Below are 13832 nucleotides of genomic sequence, written 5' to 3'. Positions count from 1 at the left end.
TTAAATGGCAAAGAGATCAAGGTAAACCCATGGCGATCGCTAAAAATAGACACTTTTGCAAAACGGAGTAAAATTCGCTCTCCCAGGGTTCCAGCTGGGCTTTTCGCTAGCGCTGACCTTGTACCGAGCTGGCTCGTTGGTCTAGAGGTATGATTCTCGCTTCGGGTGCGAGAGGTCCCGGGTTCAATTCCCGGACGAGCCCAAGTTTCCTCCGGTTTTTTTTATACATTTTTTTATTATTAATTTTTTTTGTATTGCTTTTCTATATTCCAAGCCGCGTGATGCAAGGTCATTGCTGATGCATTTAAATATAAATATATATAAATATAAAAAACTGCAGCCCCAAAGTATGCCACAAAATGGCGATCGTTGGCTCAGGGGCGCCACTTGGCCCGCTGTGTCCAGCTTTGCAACACTCGCGGCCAGGCCACAGCTGTCGAGTGCCGTTACACGGTTGAAGCGTGGCGGCATTTACCAACACTGTTTTTACCAAGAAGCCATCGCTTCGAGAATATTTTAAGGTTTCGCGAAATAACGCAAGAAAACTCGAGAAAAGTTCGGGGAAAAGCCAAGGAAAGTCAACATGGACTTCCTCTACAACGCCAGCTTGCGCGAGGACAATGAGCGCATCAATTCCTTCAACTTGGACAAGTTTTTCGTTCCCCATTTGCCATCGTTCGTCAACATGGACTTGCCCTACAACGCCAGCTTGCGCAAGGATGATGAGCGCATCAATTCCTTCAACCTGGACAAGTTTTTCGTTCCCCATCCGCCAGCGATCGAGCAGCGGCAGTGGCTTGCACCGCGTTTGGTGCTGTCGCCATCGCCGATTCAGCAGGAGCCATCGAAGCCACAAGAGGCCTTTATGCCCGGTTATTGGCTAAATATCGATGAATCCGTTGTGAGATATACACATATATTTATTTTTTGTGATGACTTAAAGACTAAATACTCTGGAATTCTGCATTTCAGAGTCCCAGAGAGTTGTTTACATTCTGTACAGGCATGTGTCTGTGCACTCAAGTCGGAAAATCAGCTTTTCACTGCCTTGAGGGTGTTTGAAAAACAATATTTATAGTTTAAGAACATAAAAAAAAAGAATACATTCATATATTCCATTCACTAATTCCAACCGTTTCTATATTCCGCTCTCTTCCAGATGATGACTATGGACATAACCAAAACCGAACCCGGACTAGTCGGGCTTTCCTCTAACCAACAGCAGCAGCAGCAGCAGCAGCAATCCCAGCAGCAGCAGCAGAACGCCGGAATGAACAGCCAGAACAACGGACCCAATCCCAATAGCAATGGGAACAACAATAACAATGGCCATGGCGGCGTTGTTAACGTGGTCAACTCTGGCGGAGGCGGCAATGGCAGTGGCGGCGGCAATGGCAATGGCAATGTCCAAAGCATAGCCGCTGCTGCCAACAACAATAACAATAATAACAACAATGGCAGCCAACTATGCGCCGGCTGCGGCAAGCACATCCAGGATCGGTATCTTCTCCGGGCCCTGGACATGCTGTGGCACGAGGATTGCCTCAAATGCGGCTGTTGCGACTGCCGCCTGGGCGAAGTGGGCTCCACGCTGTACACCAAGGGGAACCTGATGCTCTGCAAGAGGGATTATTTGAGGTGGGTTTGTAAATCCTCCTTGATCTTAGAGTTGATTTTAATAAAAATTTCATGTTTTTATAGATTATTTGGAAACACTGGCTACTGTGCCGCCTGCAGCAAGGTGATCCCTGCCTTCGAGATGGTAATGCGTGCCCGCACCAATGTCTACCACCTGGAGTGCTTCGCCTGCCAGCAATGCAACCACAGGTGAGCCGACAAAACCTAAATCGAAGCGATCTTCAAGCAAATTTCCCATGCATTTTTATGGGCAATTTGCACACACAGAGATTCGCCCATAAATTCAGGCCCCCGCTTTTAATCTTTGGCCCAAAGTGGCACTTGAAGTTTTTATTAACGTGCCGGCAAGCGGCAAATTGCCATCGTTTACAAGCTAACATCAAGCAAGGGAGTCGGGGAGGATGGGTGGCTGGGTTTGCTCCCTGCAAACCCCTTTAGTGTCATACATTTTCTATGAAAACCGCATAAATTTCACATTTCGAATCGAACCCTTTTGGGTGCCGTCAAGTCATCGTCCCCGTCTTTCCGTCTCCTCGAATATTTTATGGAACTTGGCCAATTCGTGAAATGTCACTCTGGAGAGCTTTAAAATGCAACGGACTCCGGCTCCGGCTCCGTCTCCGTCTTCTTCCCCTTTTTGGTCAGCTCGGTTTCGTTTTCGTATTCGTTTTCGTTTTGGGGTTCTCCTGCATTAATAATGAGGGCGTACATATGCCTCCTGTCTCAGTCCTCGTCGATTGTGCAACATTGGGAGCGGCGGAACATTAAATATTTAAAATGCCGCCACACGGCATCGTTGGCCGAAAAAAATATTGAAATAAATGTTAAAACATATTGGCAGATTGTGAGAATCGTCGCCACCCCCCACTGGGCCTTGGCTTTGGCCTTTGTTTGTGGATTGTCGAACAAAAAAAAAAAAAAAAAACAATGGTTCTTTAAAAATGCAATGTGGCTAGCAAAGACTTTATAATAAAAATATGCATAACGACCATATTTAATTTGCTATTTTTCTAAAAGTCACAAATGTGTGCATTTCTCTTTGCTAAAATAGAAAGCCCTTTTATGTGTAAGTGCGTATGTGGGCATATAGATCTAGAATGATTTTTTACAGGAAAAAAAGGAGTAGAAAATATTGCATTAGCGTTCCAAATCTCACCTCTGGTTTTCTCATAGATAAAACTTACTTTGAAACTCTCCCCCTAGATATGTTTATTCTCAGTCAAGTTATGTGTTTGAAATCCAATGGAATTTCCCCCACTTCCCACCCAGTTATGCGTGCTCGTCCTCCTGCCTTCCTGTCGCTTTGCTAATCAATTTTTCACGAAAATTAATTCAATTGCCGAAAAAATCCATTGAGGCGTGGCCGTATGGCCAGCGGCCAGGCCCAGCTCCAGCACCTTCCTGCTTTTTGGCCACATTTAAAATGCGGGCTTTCATTTTTGCCAAACAACAAGAGTTTTTCCAGCGGATTTCTGTTCGGGAAATGTATTGCAAAATGCATTGCAGTCGTCGTTCGCCGTTTGTCGTTTTGCCGGGGCCTGTGTGAGGTTTGCATAATTTCCTGTCGTCAGCAACGGACGACGACTTGCCCCATACCAAGCCAAGCCAAGTCAAATCTTTGGTCCAGGCGCTCACCAATTTTTTCCGCAATATTCCCGGCTCTTATTTTATGTTGTTGTTGTTTTTTCATGTATTTTTTTTACGTATTTCCCTGATTTTTGTCGCTGTTTTTTTTTTTTTGGTTGTACTTCCTGTTGACAATTTGCTGTTGGCTTCTTGTGCGGGGGCTGGCCTGATGCCCGGATGTGCGAGGCACTCACTTATCAACATGTCCGTGCGCCGTGTCCATGTCCATTTCCAACTCCATTGCTCCATCGACCATGTCACAGGTGCGCTCAATGCCACACACACACACACAGACACGAGCGAAAAATCAACCGTCAGCGTTGAAAAAGAAGAAAAAGTTTCGACTTTGTTGACTCTTTTTCGTGGACTTTTGCTGCTTTGTTTTGGTTGATAAACAAAGCGATGTTTTTTCCCCACGGCCACGCCCCCACGAGCCCCGTCAATCGATTTGGCCAAACGCAACTGAAACCAGCAGCAGAAAAATAAAGAGAAGCGAAATGTTGACGTAAATCAAAAGCCAAATTTCATATCCGCTGTAAGTCGGCTGTAAGCTGATTTACCCAAACCAGGCAGATCCTTGCCCCAAAGGATGCAACTCTAGCTGCCGCAGGTACTTGTCAAACTTTAAACGTTTCGTTTTTTGTGTGAAGAAAGAGCCTAGGGAAGAGTATTGCAGCTGAAGATAGGATAGAAAGAGAGTCTAGTAGAATGCCTTGTCTAGGAATACACTTGCTGGGCTTTCACATGGGCTTATCCGCTCAAAGCCATCTCTCCAGGACACATCCTCCACTTGTTTGCCACATTTTTTGGTTGGTAAAACCCAGAGGAAGAGCTCGCTTTTCCGCTCTCTATGTTTGCTGATGTGGTTGCAGGAGTAGCAGTAACAGTAGGAGTAGGAGTTGGTGTTGGTGTCGAAGCTATAGCTCCTCTGTCCTCTGAACAGGTGCCAACATAAATATTTTGACAAGGGGCGGGCTCGCATGGCAACTTTATTTGCTCAGACTATAGGGTAACCCGGGGACAAACTGTTGCTGACAGCAGAGCGACATCTTGCCAGGCTTATCTGACTTCCTGGTCCCAGAAGTGGTCCTGTTCCTGTTCCTGCTCCTGCTCCTGCTCCTGCTACTATTCCGTCTCGTCTCCTGTTGTACCGCCTTTTGTTTCAGTTTCATCTACAGTAACCGCTGTCAATTGTCGCCATTGTCCCCTGCCTAAGCGTGTGGAAAAATCGTTTCCACTTCCTCCCTTCAACCTGAAAGAAAAACCCATACTAACCAGTGTCCTTTTTTCTATGCTCTCCATTACAGATTCTGCGTGGGCGACCGCTTCTACCTGTGCGAGAATAAAATACTCTGCGAGTATGACTACGAGGAGCGGCTGGTTTTCGCCTCGATGGCCAATCATCCGATGCTCAAGCGCCATGTCTCCTCGCTGGGCCAGGGCTCGCCCACGGGAGCGACTGGTGGTCAAAATGCTGCCGGCGGACTTCTGGGCGGCGGTCCCGGCACCAATGTCAATGGTGTCGGTGTCGGCGTCAATGTGGGCATGGTCAATGGCCCACGCACACCCGGCGATCACAATAACAACAACGGTCCGCAGACACCGACTGGCGGCGGCTCGCCGTTTGCCGCAGCAGCAGCCGCCGCTGCCGCCGCTGCTCACATGAAGAATCAACTGGGAGCGTCCAGCTAAAATAAAGCCCTGGGCATGGGCGCTGCTGGAGCTGGGACAGGATCTGGAGTGGGCTTGGGTGTGGGAGCCCTGGGAGTTGGTGCGGCAACGCAGCAGTTTTACAGCGGCTTTGGACTACAGCACCAGCACCAGCAACAACAGCAACAGCAGCAGCTCATGGGCATGGGCCTGGGTTTGGGCGGAGGAGCAGGATCCTCTGGAGGCGGAGGAGGAGGAGGAGCAGCAGCAGGAGGAGGCGTTGGCAGCATCGGCAGCGGCTGCAAGCGCTACCAAAGAAAGTTCTACAATCGCAACTGAGCGAAAAACGCCGAGGAGACCGAGGAAAGGATGCAGAGAAGCACAGATGCAGATGCTGAATCGATATTGAAATCTTCGTTTGCTTTGACTGAGTTCAAGTTTTATAGTTTTAAATGCGTTATTTTTAAGTTAGCGTTTAAGCAAATCGCTTGCTGAAGTTGCAGACATTTGTAGGTCCTAAAAAATCTAAGCGACATATTTTTTTTCTCTCCATTTTACTTTCTGTGTCCCCTCGAGACCTGTAAATAACTTTCTTTGTGAACTGTTGAATTTTTAGCGCGAGCCTCATTTATCTCAGATTTTTCTTTATCCTTTTATAGATATACTGTATTTATCTATGTATATGCGTATGAATAATTTTATTTTCACGCTCGAAGCGTGCGGTGCCAAAACAAATTCAAAGCAGTGCCAAAAAGTTAAAAAATAAACGAACGAACGAAGGAATATATAGTGAAGCGAGTGAAGAGTGTGAGTCCGGGGAAGGGAAGTGAAGAAATCGAGAGAGTAAAGCCAAGGACCTTGATAATAACAAGATGCATAACGGTCAAGCATTTGAAGAGCGTAAAATGAGAGAGAGAGAGAGCGATCTCTGGCGTTACTCGTCTTGCTCTTACTAGATCCTTGGTTGAGCTCATCCCCACCGATAAATTTTTTCGTCTCCATTAATGCAATGAAAATCTGGAGAGGCAGGCGAGGAACTTGAGTGATCGCGGCAATTGGCAAAGTGAACTTTGATGTGTAAATATTGAAACATTCTGCACACGACTTAAGCACACATGATTTTTGTTCTGATTCCATTTTAAGTCTGTTGGAGCAACGTTGTTGATTATTATTTAAGTTTAGTTTAGTGCGAGGCTACAGGAGGGTTAGCAGAATGAATGTTCTTTCCAAGGCGAACGATGTATAGATGTAGATGGGGGGAGGAGGAGGAGGAGAGATCTTCGGTCAGTAAATGTATAGAACCTAAGTCTAAGGATATTCGTGTGCGTGTATGTATAACTATATATAACTATTACCAAGCAAGCTAGTTACAATATGGGTGTATTTATTAATCCTTTTTTTTTTTTTTATTATTAACCGTAACACTAATCACAAATATATGCGTAATTAGCGTTCGATCGGGGCTAGCGAATAAACGGAAAGCGGATCGGGAGAAACCAAAGTGTGTGTATAAGCGAGAGATAAACAATACTACCTATCTATCGATTACCGAAACAACTATGTTAAATGTATATCGTAATAATCGAAATAATCAGATCTAAGTAAGAGCGATAACTTCCCATACTCTTCGTTCCCTCTTTTTTTTTTTATACCGCATAAAGTTTAAATTATAACAAGAAAAAAATCAAAAATATCTAAAATGTAAGATAAACAAATCCCCGCTTAGACTTATACATATATACGTGCATATATAAATAACAACACACACACATACACACACCGCATACTCAAGCCAAGAACGGTGTAAGGATTAGGCTGCGTTACGCATCTTAAGCTTTATATTGTCCTTGCAACGGCTCAATGTGTGTGGGTGTTTTTTTTCGGGACAGCAACAGCAAAAGCAAATGCAAAATGAAAGAAATCAAAACTAAAGAGAAACGTGAGAAGGTAAAGCAAAAAGGAAACAATAAATGTAATTAACATTTGAAAAAATTAAACGACAGCAGTTGTGTTTTTTTTTCAGGGGGGGATTGAGGGAGATTCGGGGGTTTTTCCCCGGCCATCATCGATTGTTCCTGTCGCCTGACATTTGTTGACTCTTTCGCTTTTGACGGCCATTAATCACGGCATTGTTGTTGCCAAATTTCCAAATCCACAACCCAGACAGCCGGCAGCCAGGGAGTCGAGGAGGAGGCCTGATAAATGATGCTTCATATTTTTGAGAGCTGATAGCCGAGAGCTGTGTGCTCCGCAATTGAAATAATAAAACGCCACCACACCCCGCCAGGACATGCCGTGAAGCATTGATTAATGAAACTTTAAAAGGGAACACGCGTCTTTTGTCTGCGACGACCGCAAAACTTTGCCATGGAGATAGCGGATCTTTTCAATATATATACCGCAAAACTTTGCCCGTCTTTCCAGGAAGGCAATGGGATTGGTCTCGGGTATAAGGATATCCAAGGAGCCGTTGTCGCTGCCGCCGCCGCAGGCCATAATAATAAAAGTCATTTATAGATTTCGATTTTGTGCACATGTGGAAAAGGACACCCAGTCCCCTTCCCCTGGGGGGCGACTCCACTATAACTTAGACGTTGCATAGTTTTTAGCCTGGGCTGCTTATCAGCACTTTTGTTCAAAGGACACACGAGGGTGGGCTGAGCTATGCGGGGGTGGTTACGTCTCCTGCCTTTGCTCCTGCTCCTGCTCCATCTCCGGGTCCCTTTGTCTTTGCCGACTGGTGTCATAATCAGTATCTCGGTATCGAAATCAGTGCTTATGAAAATGTCTTTTGTCTTGTCGCAAAATGCCCATCAGCCTTGGGCGGGGCCCTATTCCATTTCGTTGTCGTCGCCATAAAAATCCATAAAAATAAATAAAATAAATGTTTCAATTCAGCACGGTCCCTGGGTATGAGGAGATGGAGTGGTCCTGTCAATCATCCGGGGTGAGGAATGCCTTGGAAAAAATATTATGATAAGCCATGAGAAATCGCTGGCATTGCCAAATAGCTTTGCTTCGCTCAGCCTCAGCCTCAGCCTCAGCCTCGACTCTGCTCGACTCTGCTCGAAGGCAATTAAATTCGGTTGACGGCAAGGCCACTTCAGAGGAGAGCTGGCAACCCCTTAATTAAACGGGTTTGCGACAAAACTCTTTTCATGTTTTAATTACGCAAATACTCGGCATAATTCACCAGATGCTATGACAACGTCGGCGACAGCGACAGCGCTAAGCGAAAAATATGCATAAGAAACAATTTGTCTAAGCTGCGGCGGTGCCCCCATATCCTTTCCCAATCCCAAATCCCCTATACCCTTGTGCAGCTACTCCCACGGCATTGTAATGCGACAACACTCGCCACTGCCAAAGCCAAGCTTGTGTCAACTTCAAAGTGGAAATTCCAGAATTCACCTTGCTTGAATATTCCAACTCCAGCTCCAGCTCCTGCTCCTGCTCCAGTTTCTACTGCTTCCACCTGGCATAACTTTAGGTCCTCGGATTGCTTTGTGCAAATTAGTTCAGTGGCATGACCGATTCACTCCGGAATCCCGTGTAAATATTATTACTTGGCTCTCAGGGCTTAGCTCCAAATGCAGTTTCATAGGCAATGTACCTTTGTCACGGTCCAAGTAGTGACGAAGAACACCGAGAGTCTAGGCAAGGCAATAACGAAACTTGTAAAATATTTGTGTAATGTATTTTTAGTTAAAATAATTATTAATCCTCACAGACTTGGGTGCTAGAAGTTGTTAAAGCAAAAGAAGCAATCTTAAGTTTTATTTTAATTAAGTTGCAAAGTTACTGGAAGGATCATCGCAATGCAGGATCATCAGCTGTGATGCTGATCAAGAATATATGTATATGATCTATATTTACATATGTATTTCTATCTATACCTTCACTGCGTTGCTAGCTTCTAACTGAAATTATAATACCCTGCAAGGGTATAACGAGAAAGGAAGCTACTCTTAAGAGTAATTCCTCCTGATGTTATATTTTCTTCCAAGATCCGGAAAGGGAGGAGTACCATTGCTTGTATTTGTATTACCAATCACAGAATCTAAAAGTAGTCAAAGTAACATCCAAATTCTGATTTTGTTGGGCATTATTAAGCTGCAGTGGATGGATCTGCGGGTCTCCTAAGGACACTTGTGGTCCTGTGGAAATTGCGATTGTGATGGCAATGGAATAGTTTTCGCATAGTTCACAATGCACTTGGGGCCAGGCCATAAATATGCGATGCGTTGCCCCACGCCGGATGCCCCGGGCCAATCAAAGGGACGCCGCCTCCCCCCAGCCAAGCTGCCCAAAGCAATGTCCTGGCCATATCCTGACCCACATGTCAAGTGGGGGTTGTCCCCACCAAAACAGGAGCCGGAGTAGGGAGGGGGACGCCTTAGGAGTGGCCAAATGTCAAATCAGCGTCGTTGTCATTGTCGTTTTCTTGGTTCTTCGTCTTGAGGAGAGGCGAAGTCAACCCGAGGAGGACTGGGCAGGAGGCAGTGCGCGAGCGAGCGAGAGAGATGCGTGGCAAATGGCAACGCCCACTTTAGTCGTGGCCCCAAGGACACCCTCCCCCAACTCACCACCACGAGTGCCGAAGGAAAGGCGCCAAGAAACAAAAAAAAGCCAAGCTGTTAGATAACAGAGCTCTGTTAGCCGCAGGAGGCGTCACCCGACCAACAGCAGGACGAACAGCTCTCTCTCACTCTCTGTCTCTCTATCTCTATCGCTCTCTTTCTCTAGCAGGCTGCGCTTTTCCCGCCTGCCCTAAAGTTTGGAGTTGGCTATCTGATGCAGACAAACTACTACTACTACGTGCTGCTCCTGCTCCTGTTCCTGCACCCGAAAGGGTGCTTCCTTTTTCTGTTGCTGCAGCTATTCGTCTTGCTCACTGTCACCCCCTGTCCGCCCGCTTGCCGTTGCAACTTGCACCCCCTGCCACGTGTGGCCAGGTTCATGATTTAATTAAAAACTTTCCAACTGCATGCAGCAAAGTGCACAACCCGCTAAAGCCAGGCCCAAAGGCTCGAGTTCCGGCCATAATGGAGTTGGACTGGGCAATAATTGCTTGAGCCGTGGAATCCTGTTCAGCGGAAACGAAGGCATTTACCAGCCCAACTAAACAAACTTGTAATTATCTACACAGGTATTGCTTACCCTTACCTAAAGAGTATTATTATATTTACAATCGGAAGCAATGCAATGAGGAGTCATTTGTACCCTATGAATAATATAATCTTAAGCTGTATCAACAGTAGATAATAAAAAATATATCTAACTTCCTTTCTTGTTTTATATTATATGTTTTTATTGCTATTTCCGTACACTTAAGTATAAACAATCTAAGCTAATCTGATAGGATCTGTAACTAGAATTTCATTATAGCGAGAGATATGAGTATTAAGAGTCCATTGTATGGTATAACTATACTATACAAGATACAAGATCCATAATATTTACACAATTAGATAACCTGGCCTTTTTTTGATTATGTATTTGTTATGGATTTTATTTATTCCCAAATTGTAGGCCTGTGTATTCCGAATTCCGTGTTTTAAAGCCTACAATCTAGACATTGTCGAGTATCATTATTCAGGAGCTCTTGGCATTCCCGAGGCTTTCACAATAGGCAGTTGGCATTGAGCTTCTGGTATGGCGTCAGATCCTTGGTTATTGAGAAGAGCGCTCCATCGCGCACCATCTTGCACATGAGGGCCCCCAGGTTCTTGGCATCATCAATGCCGGAGTGGGCCCTGCCCACAAAGGCCAGGCCCACGTGGGTGAGTGCATCCCCAAAGTTGGCCGGGCGGTACTTGTACCACGACCGATAGATGGCCCGCACATCGATCCACTGGTTGAAATAGGCCATCTTCTGCAGTCGCTTACGGATGCACTCCTTCTCCAGATAGACGCCAAAGTCCCAGTCCGTCCAGGTGACGAAGGCACAGTTGCCCAAAATGTTCGATTCGCTCATCTTGGGCAAGCTGAGCTGGCGCAGCGGCAGCTCCTGGCGCAGCCACTCGTGGAACATCATCAGGGCCGTCTGCAGCGGCACCCCGGTGTCCACGGTGTGCTGCTGAATGCCGGTCAACTCGGTGCAGTAGTTGCTCAGGCGCGGCGACTCGAAGGGCTTGATGTACTTGTGGAACTCGGCTTCGATCTTGCCCGTCTCCAGGTTGACCAGCACAGCTGGGAATTCGATAATCTCCGACTTGCGGTAGTGCGGCGGAGGCTGATTCTCCCAGCAGGTGGCCTCAAAGTCCACGGCAATTACATAGCTATAGGGCTGCATGGCCTTGGACTCTTTGCCCACCGAAGGCATTACTCTGGCAGCGATTTCGTTTGGAGAGTCCTTGGGACTTGATCTGAATTGTTCTGGATGGGCTCCGTTCACAAATATCGTTTCGACCAGGCCCAGTAGCTTTGCCAGTCTGAGCCAGGCTATCTATGATGTTGCAGCTATATTTTGTTCGATATTTGACTGTTCGATAAACCTTTACTAGATTTGTAAGCCAGAGAGTCACCATCAAATTGGAAGACCAGATTAGGTCCTGCTGACTAAATACCATCATTTACCTGTCTTGGAATTAAATCTTAATATAAAATAAATATAATTTTTCTACTACATTAACTGGAGCTTAAACTAAGTCATCCTCTTTCTCCAGAAATGCAGATTGAAACCGAAATCCGCTCTAGCATTCGGGACGAGCGTCGTTACCTTGGACAGCCCACATAACTGGCTAATTAATGATCTCCGAATGATGAATATATGCTCAGTCGTGGGATTATCTGGCAGTGTGTGCTGGGTCTTAATTGTGCCAGGCGATGGGAGTTAGTGAGCTCACCCAGACTGGGGGGGGGGATAGTTCCAAGTTGGCCGCTTTGGGGTTGAGATGGGGTGAACGCGAAGCCATGGGGTAATTTGTATGCTGGCGCCATAAATTAGTTAGGCCCAAGGACAGCGCTAAGGATTGGAAGCTTCACGTGCGCCACTCATTTGTCTCGCGTCAGAGCTACAGTCCTGTCCCAGGATCCCTTTTGCCTTTGTGCGGGCACATGAAACTTTTTAATCTCCTACGATTATTCTCGCATTTGCCATTTGTTTACACAAACACACGCACATATCACGGGGGGTGGCTATAAGGTCCGTGTCTATGTTTGAGCTTATCAAATAATGGCAACATTTGCTGCCATTCCCCAACCAACCCCCTCCGCCACCGCCTTGCCACGTTCTAATCGCGGTTAATCTCAAAACAAACGTTTGCCAATTTATTTTCCACTTTAGCTCTGGGAACTTTCTTCTGCCAAGTCCATCCAAGAGACGTAGACGGAGACGGAGACGGAGCCACCCTCCCGGCTCGAACTAATGACTTAATTTATCTGCCACAGGGCTTTCAGCGGGCGCCAAATTAAGTTGATTGTTTCTGTTCGTCGAAAAGCGAAAAACTGAACAGTAAATGAACTGCCGCCCACTCGGACCCGCCCGCATTTGTTTTGGGCCAAGAAAAAATAGAGAAAGAGAGAGAGAAAAGGAGGGGTGAGCATTGGCTTGCTCCCCTGCCTGATTAGATTTACTTTCCCTTCAGCTTTTCCAGCTTGAAAGACTCCAAAACTGAAGGGGAAAGTGGAGCTGGGCATGATGGCTTTTCAATGAGGTTTGCTAGCTAAATTTTAAAATATATATAAATTATATAAAATATATTCTAGTTAAATTTTAAAAATTGTAAATTGAAGCAGGTCATGTTTAAATTTATTCTGCAGCCTAATGAGAGTTGCTTTTGACTTCATTTATAAGAAACCCATTAGTACTCGTATCCTTTTTATATTTTAAGAGTTTTTCAAGCGTTTCATTCTACATTTAAGTATTATAAACACTTTTATTCTACTTTATTTGGATATAAGACACCTATTACTGTTTCAGGGCATCCATTATTTGGTGTCTGCGCCCAACTTGCCACCGCCCTCGACGAGGGTTGGCTTAATCGTTTTGCAATCTGTCGATGATTGCGTATAAATGTTATATCCAATTATGTCCTTCGTTGTTGCAGCTTTCTTCGAGCGCTGGGTTTCTCCGCCCCGTTGCCTTTGTTTAGCCCATAAACATGACAGATATTGGGAAATCTATCATTGTCATTATGCTTCGATTGTTGGAAGCTGAGGCAGGAGCAAGGGCAGGAGCAGGCGCAGGAGCTGGCACAGGAGCTGGACTAGCACTCGGGATGGGCTGGGACGTGTCATTAGCATCGGGCAATTTGTTAAGCTCCTGCGCCTTTAGCGAACTGTCGCTGCCACATGAAACATGCCGCTGATTGTTGTAATTAATCGAATTAACAGCAGGCCACTGGCCCCAGTCCCTGTCCATCCACCCACCATTCAGCCCAGACCCAACCCCATCCTTATTCCCTCCATCTCCTCCTCCTCCTCCTGTTGCCTTGGTGCATTGTCCGGCCTTTGTCTCGCTTCGCTTTGCTTTGAATGCGTAAGCGACGCCTGCATGTGACAGTGATTAGACGGAGTCCTGGCGCCTCCTGCCCCTGCCAGGCAATGAACCGTTACGCATAATCGGACACACACACATACACGCACACTCACCCTGAGCTTGAGCTAGGACATTTGTGGATTCCCTTTCGCAATCATCATTACTATATGTGGAAGCAGAGTATCTGCTGTTCGTCCTGCTGGGGAGTTAGTTCTTGGACTGCTTTGCTTATCTTAACGCCGGATTTGTTTGCTGGCCATTGGCTACTTGTTGGCTTGGAGAAGGGGTAGATGTGTTCTTTGAACTGGCGCCTGCAACTGATGTGGGTGTATCTATCCTTGGGTATCCTGCTAATTAGTGGCCTCCAACTATTTGCTTAGCTGAAAGGGAAAGGCGAAGGGGTTATGATAAGTTTTAAGTTCCAATAACCGGTTTC

At 46.0% G+C, this 13832-nt stretch overlaps 3 protein-coding genes and 1 non-coding gene across 5 annotated transcripts in view; 3 read left to right on the top strand and 1 right to left on the bottom strand.

Moving 5' to 3' along the window:
* The window catches only part of LOC108084359 (uncharacterized), a 57409-nt gene extending 50498 nt beyond the window's left edge, over positions 1 to 6911 (top strand). Inside the window, exons 1-4 of one of the 2 annotated variants that reach the window (XM_017180530.3) lie at positions 473 to 901; positions 1160 to 1638; positions 1702 to 1827; positions 4572 to 6911. In XM_017180530.3, coding sequence (XP_017036019.1) covers positions 584 to 901; positions 1160 to 1638; positions 1702 to 1827; positions 4572 to 4956 — 1308 coding nt within the window. In that variant the 5' untranslated portion in view covers positions 473 to 583 and the 3' untranslated portion in view covers positions 4957 to 6911. Of the gene's footprint in view, positions 1 to 472; positions 902 to 1159; positions 1639 to 1701; positions 1828 to 4571 lie in introns of those variants that run through there. The other variant, XM_017180538.3, reaches the window with a different exon arrangement.
* TRNAP-CGG (transfer RNA proline (anticodon CGG)) lies at positions 131 to 202 on the top strand. Its single transcript has one exon. It is a non-coding gene; the product is annotated as a tRNA-Pro (tRNA).
* On the top strand, positions 4972 to 5253 carry LOC121502076 (uncharacterized). Its single transcript, XM_041774810.1, has one exon. The coding sequence runs from the start codon at positions 4972 to 4974 to the stop codon at positions 5251 to 5253; it is 282 nt and encodes a 93-aa protein (XP_041630744.1).
* Positions 6912 to 10396: 3485 nt separating the features above from the next.
* Positions 10397 to 11356, bottom strand: LOC108084326 (3'-5' exonuclease Snipper-like). Its single transcript, XM_041774811.2, has one exon. The coding sequence runs from the start codon at positions 11237 to 11239 to the stop codon at positions 10538 to 10540; it is 702 nt and encodes a 233-aa protein (XP_041630745.1). The 5' UTR covers positions 11240 to 11356; the 3' UTR covers positions 10397 to 10537.
* Positions 11357 to 13832: the final 2476 nt, after the last annotated feature.

This window comes from Drosophila kikkawai, chromosome X, assembly GCF_030179895.1.
Source record: "Drosophila kikkawai strain 14028-0561.14 chromosome X, DkikHiC1v2, whole genome shotgun sequence".
Classification (NCBI taxonomy): Eukaryota; Metazoa; Arthropoda; class Insecta; order Diptera; family Drosophilidae; genus Drosophila; species Drosophila kikkawai.
This window is presented reverse-complemented; position numbering and strand designations above follow the sequence as displayed.

Coding starts and splice junctions, on each gene's coding strand:
- LOC121502076 (XM_041774810.1), top strand. CDS start 4,972: ATGGGCGCTGCTGGAGCTGGGACAGGATCTGGAGTGGGCTTGGGTGTG.
- LOC108084326 (XM_041774811.2), bottom strand. CDS start 11,239: ATGCCTTCGGTGGGCAAAGAGTCCAAGGCCATGCAGCCCTATAGCTAT.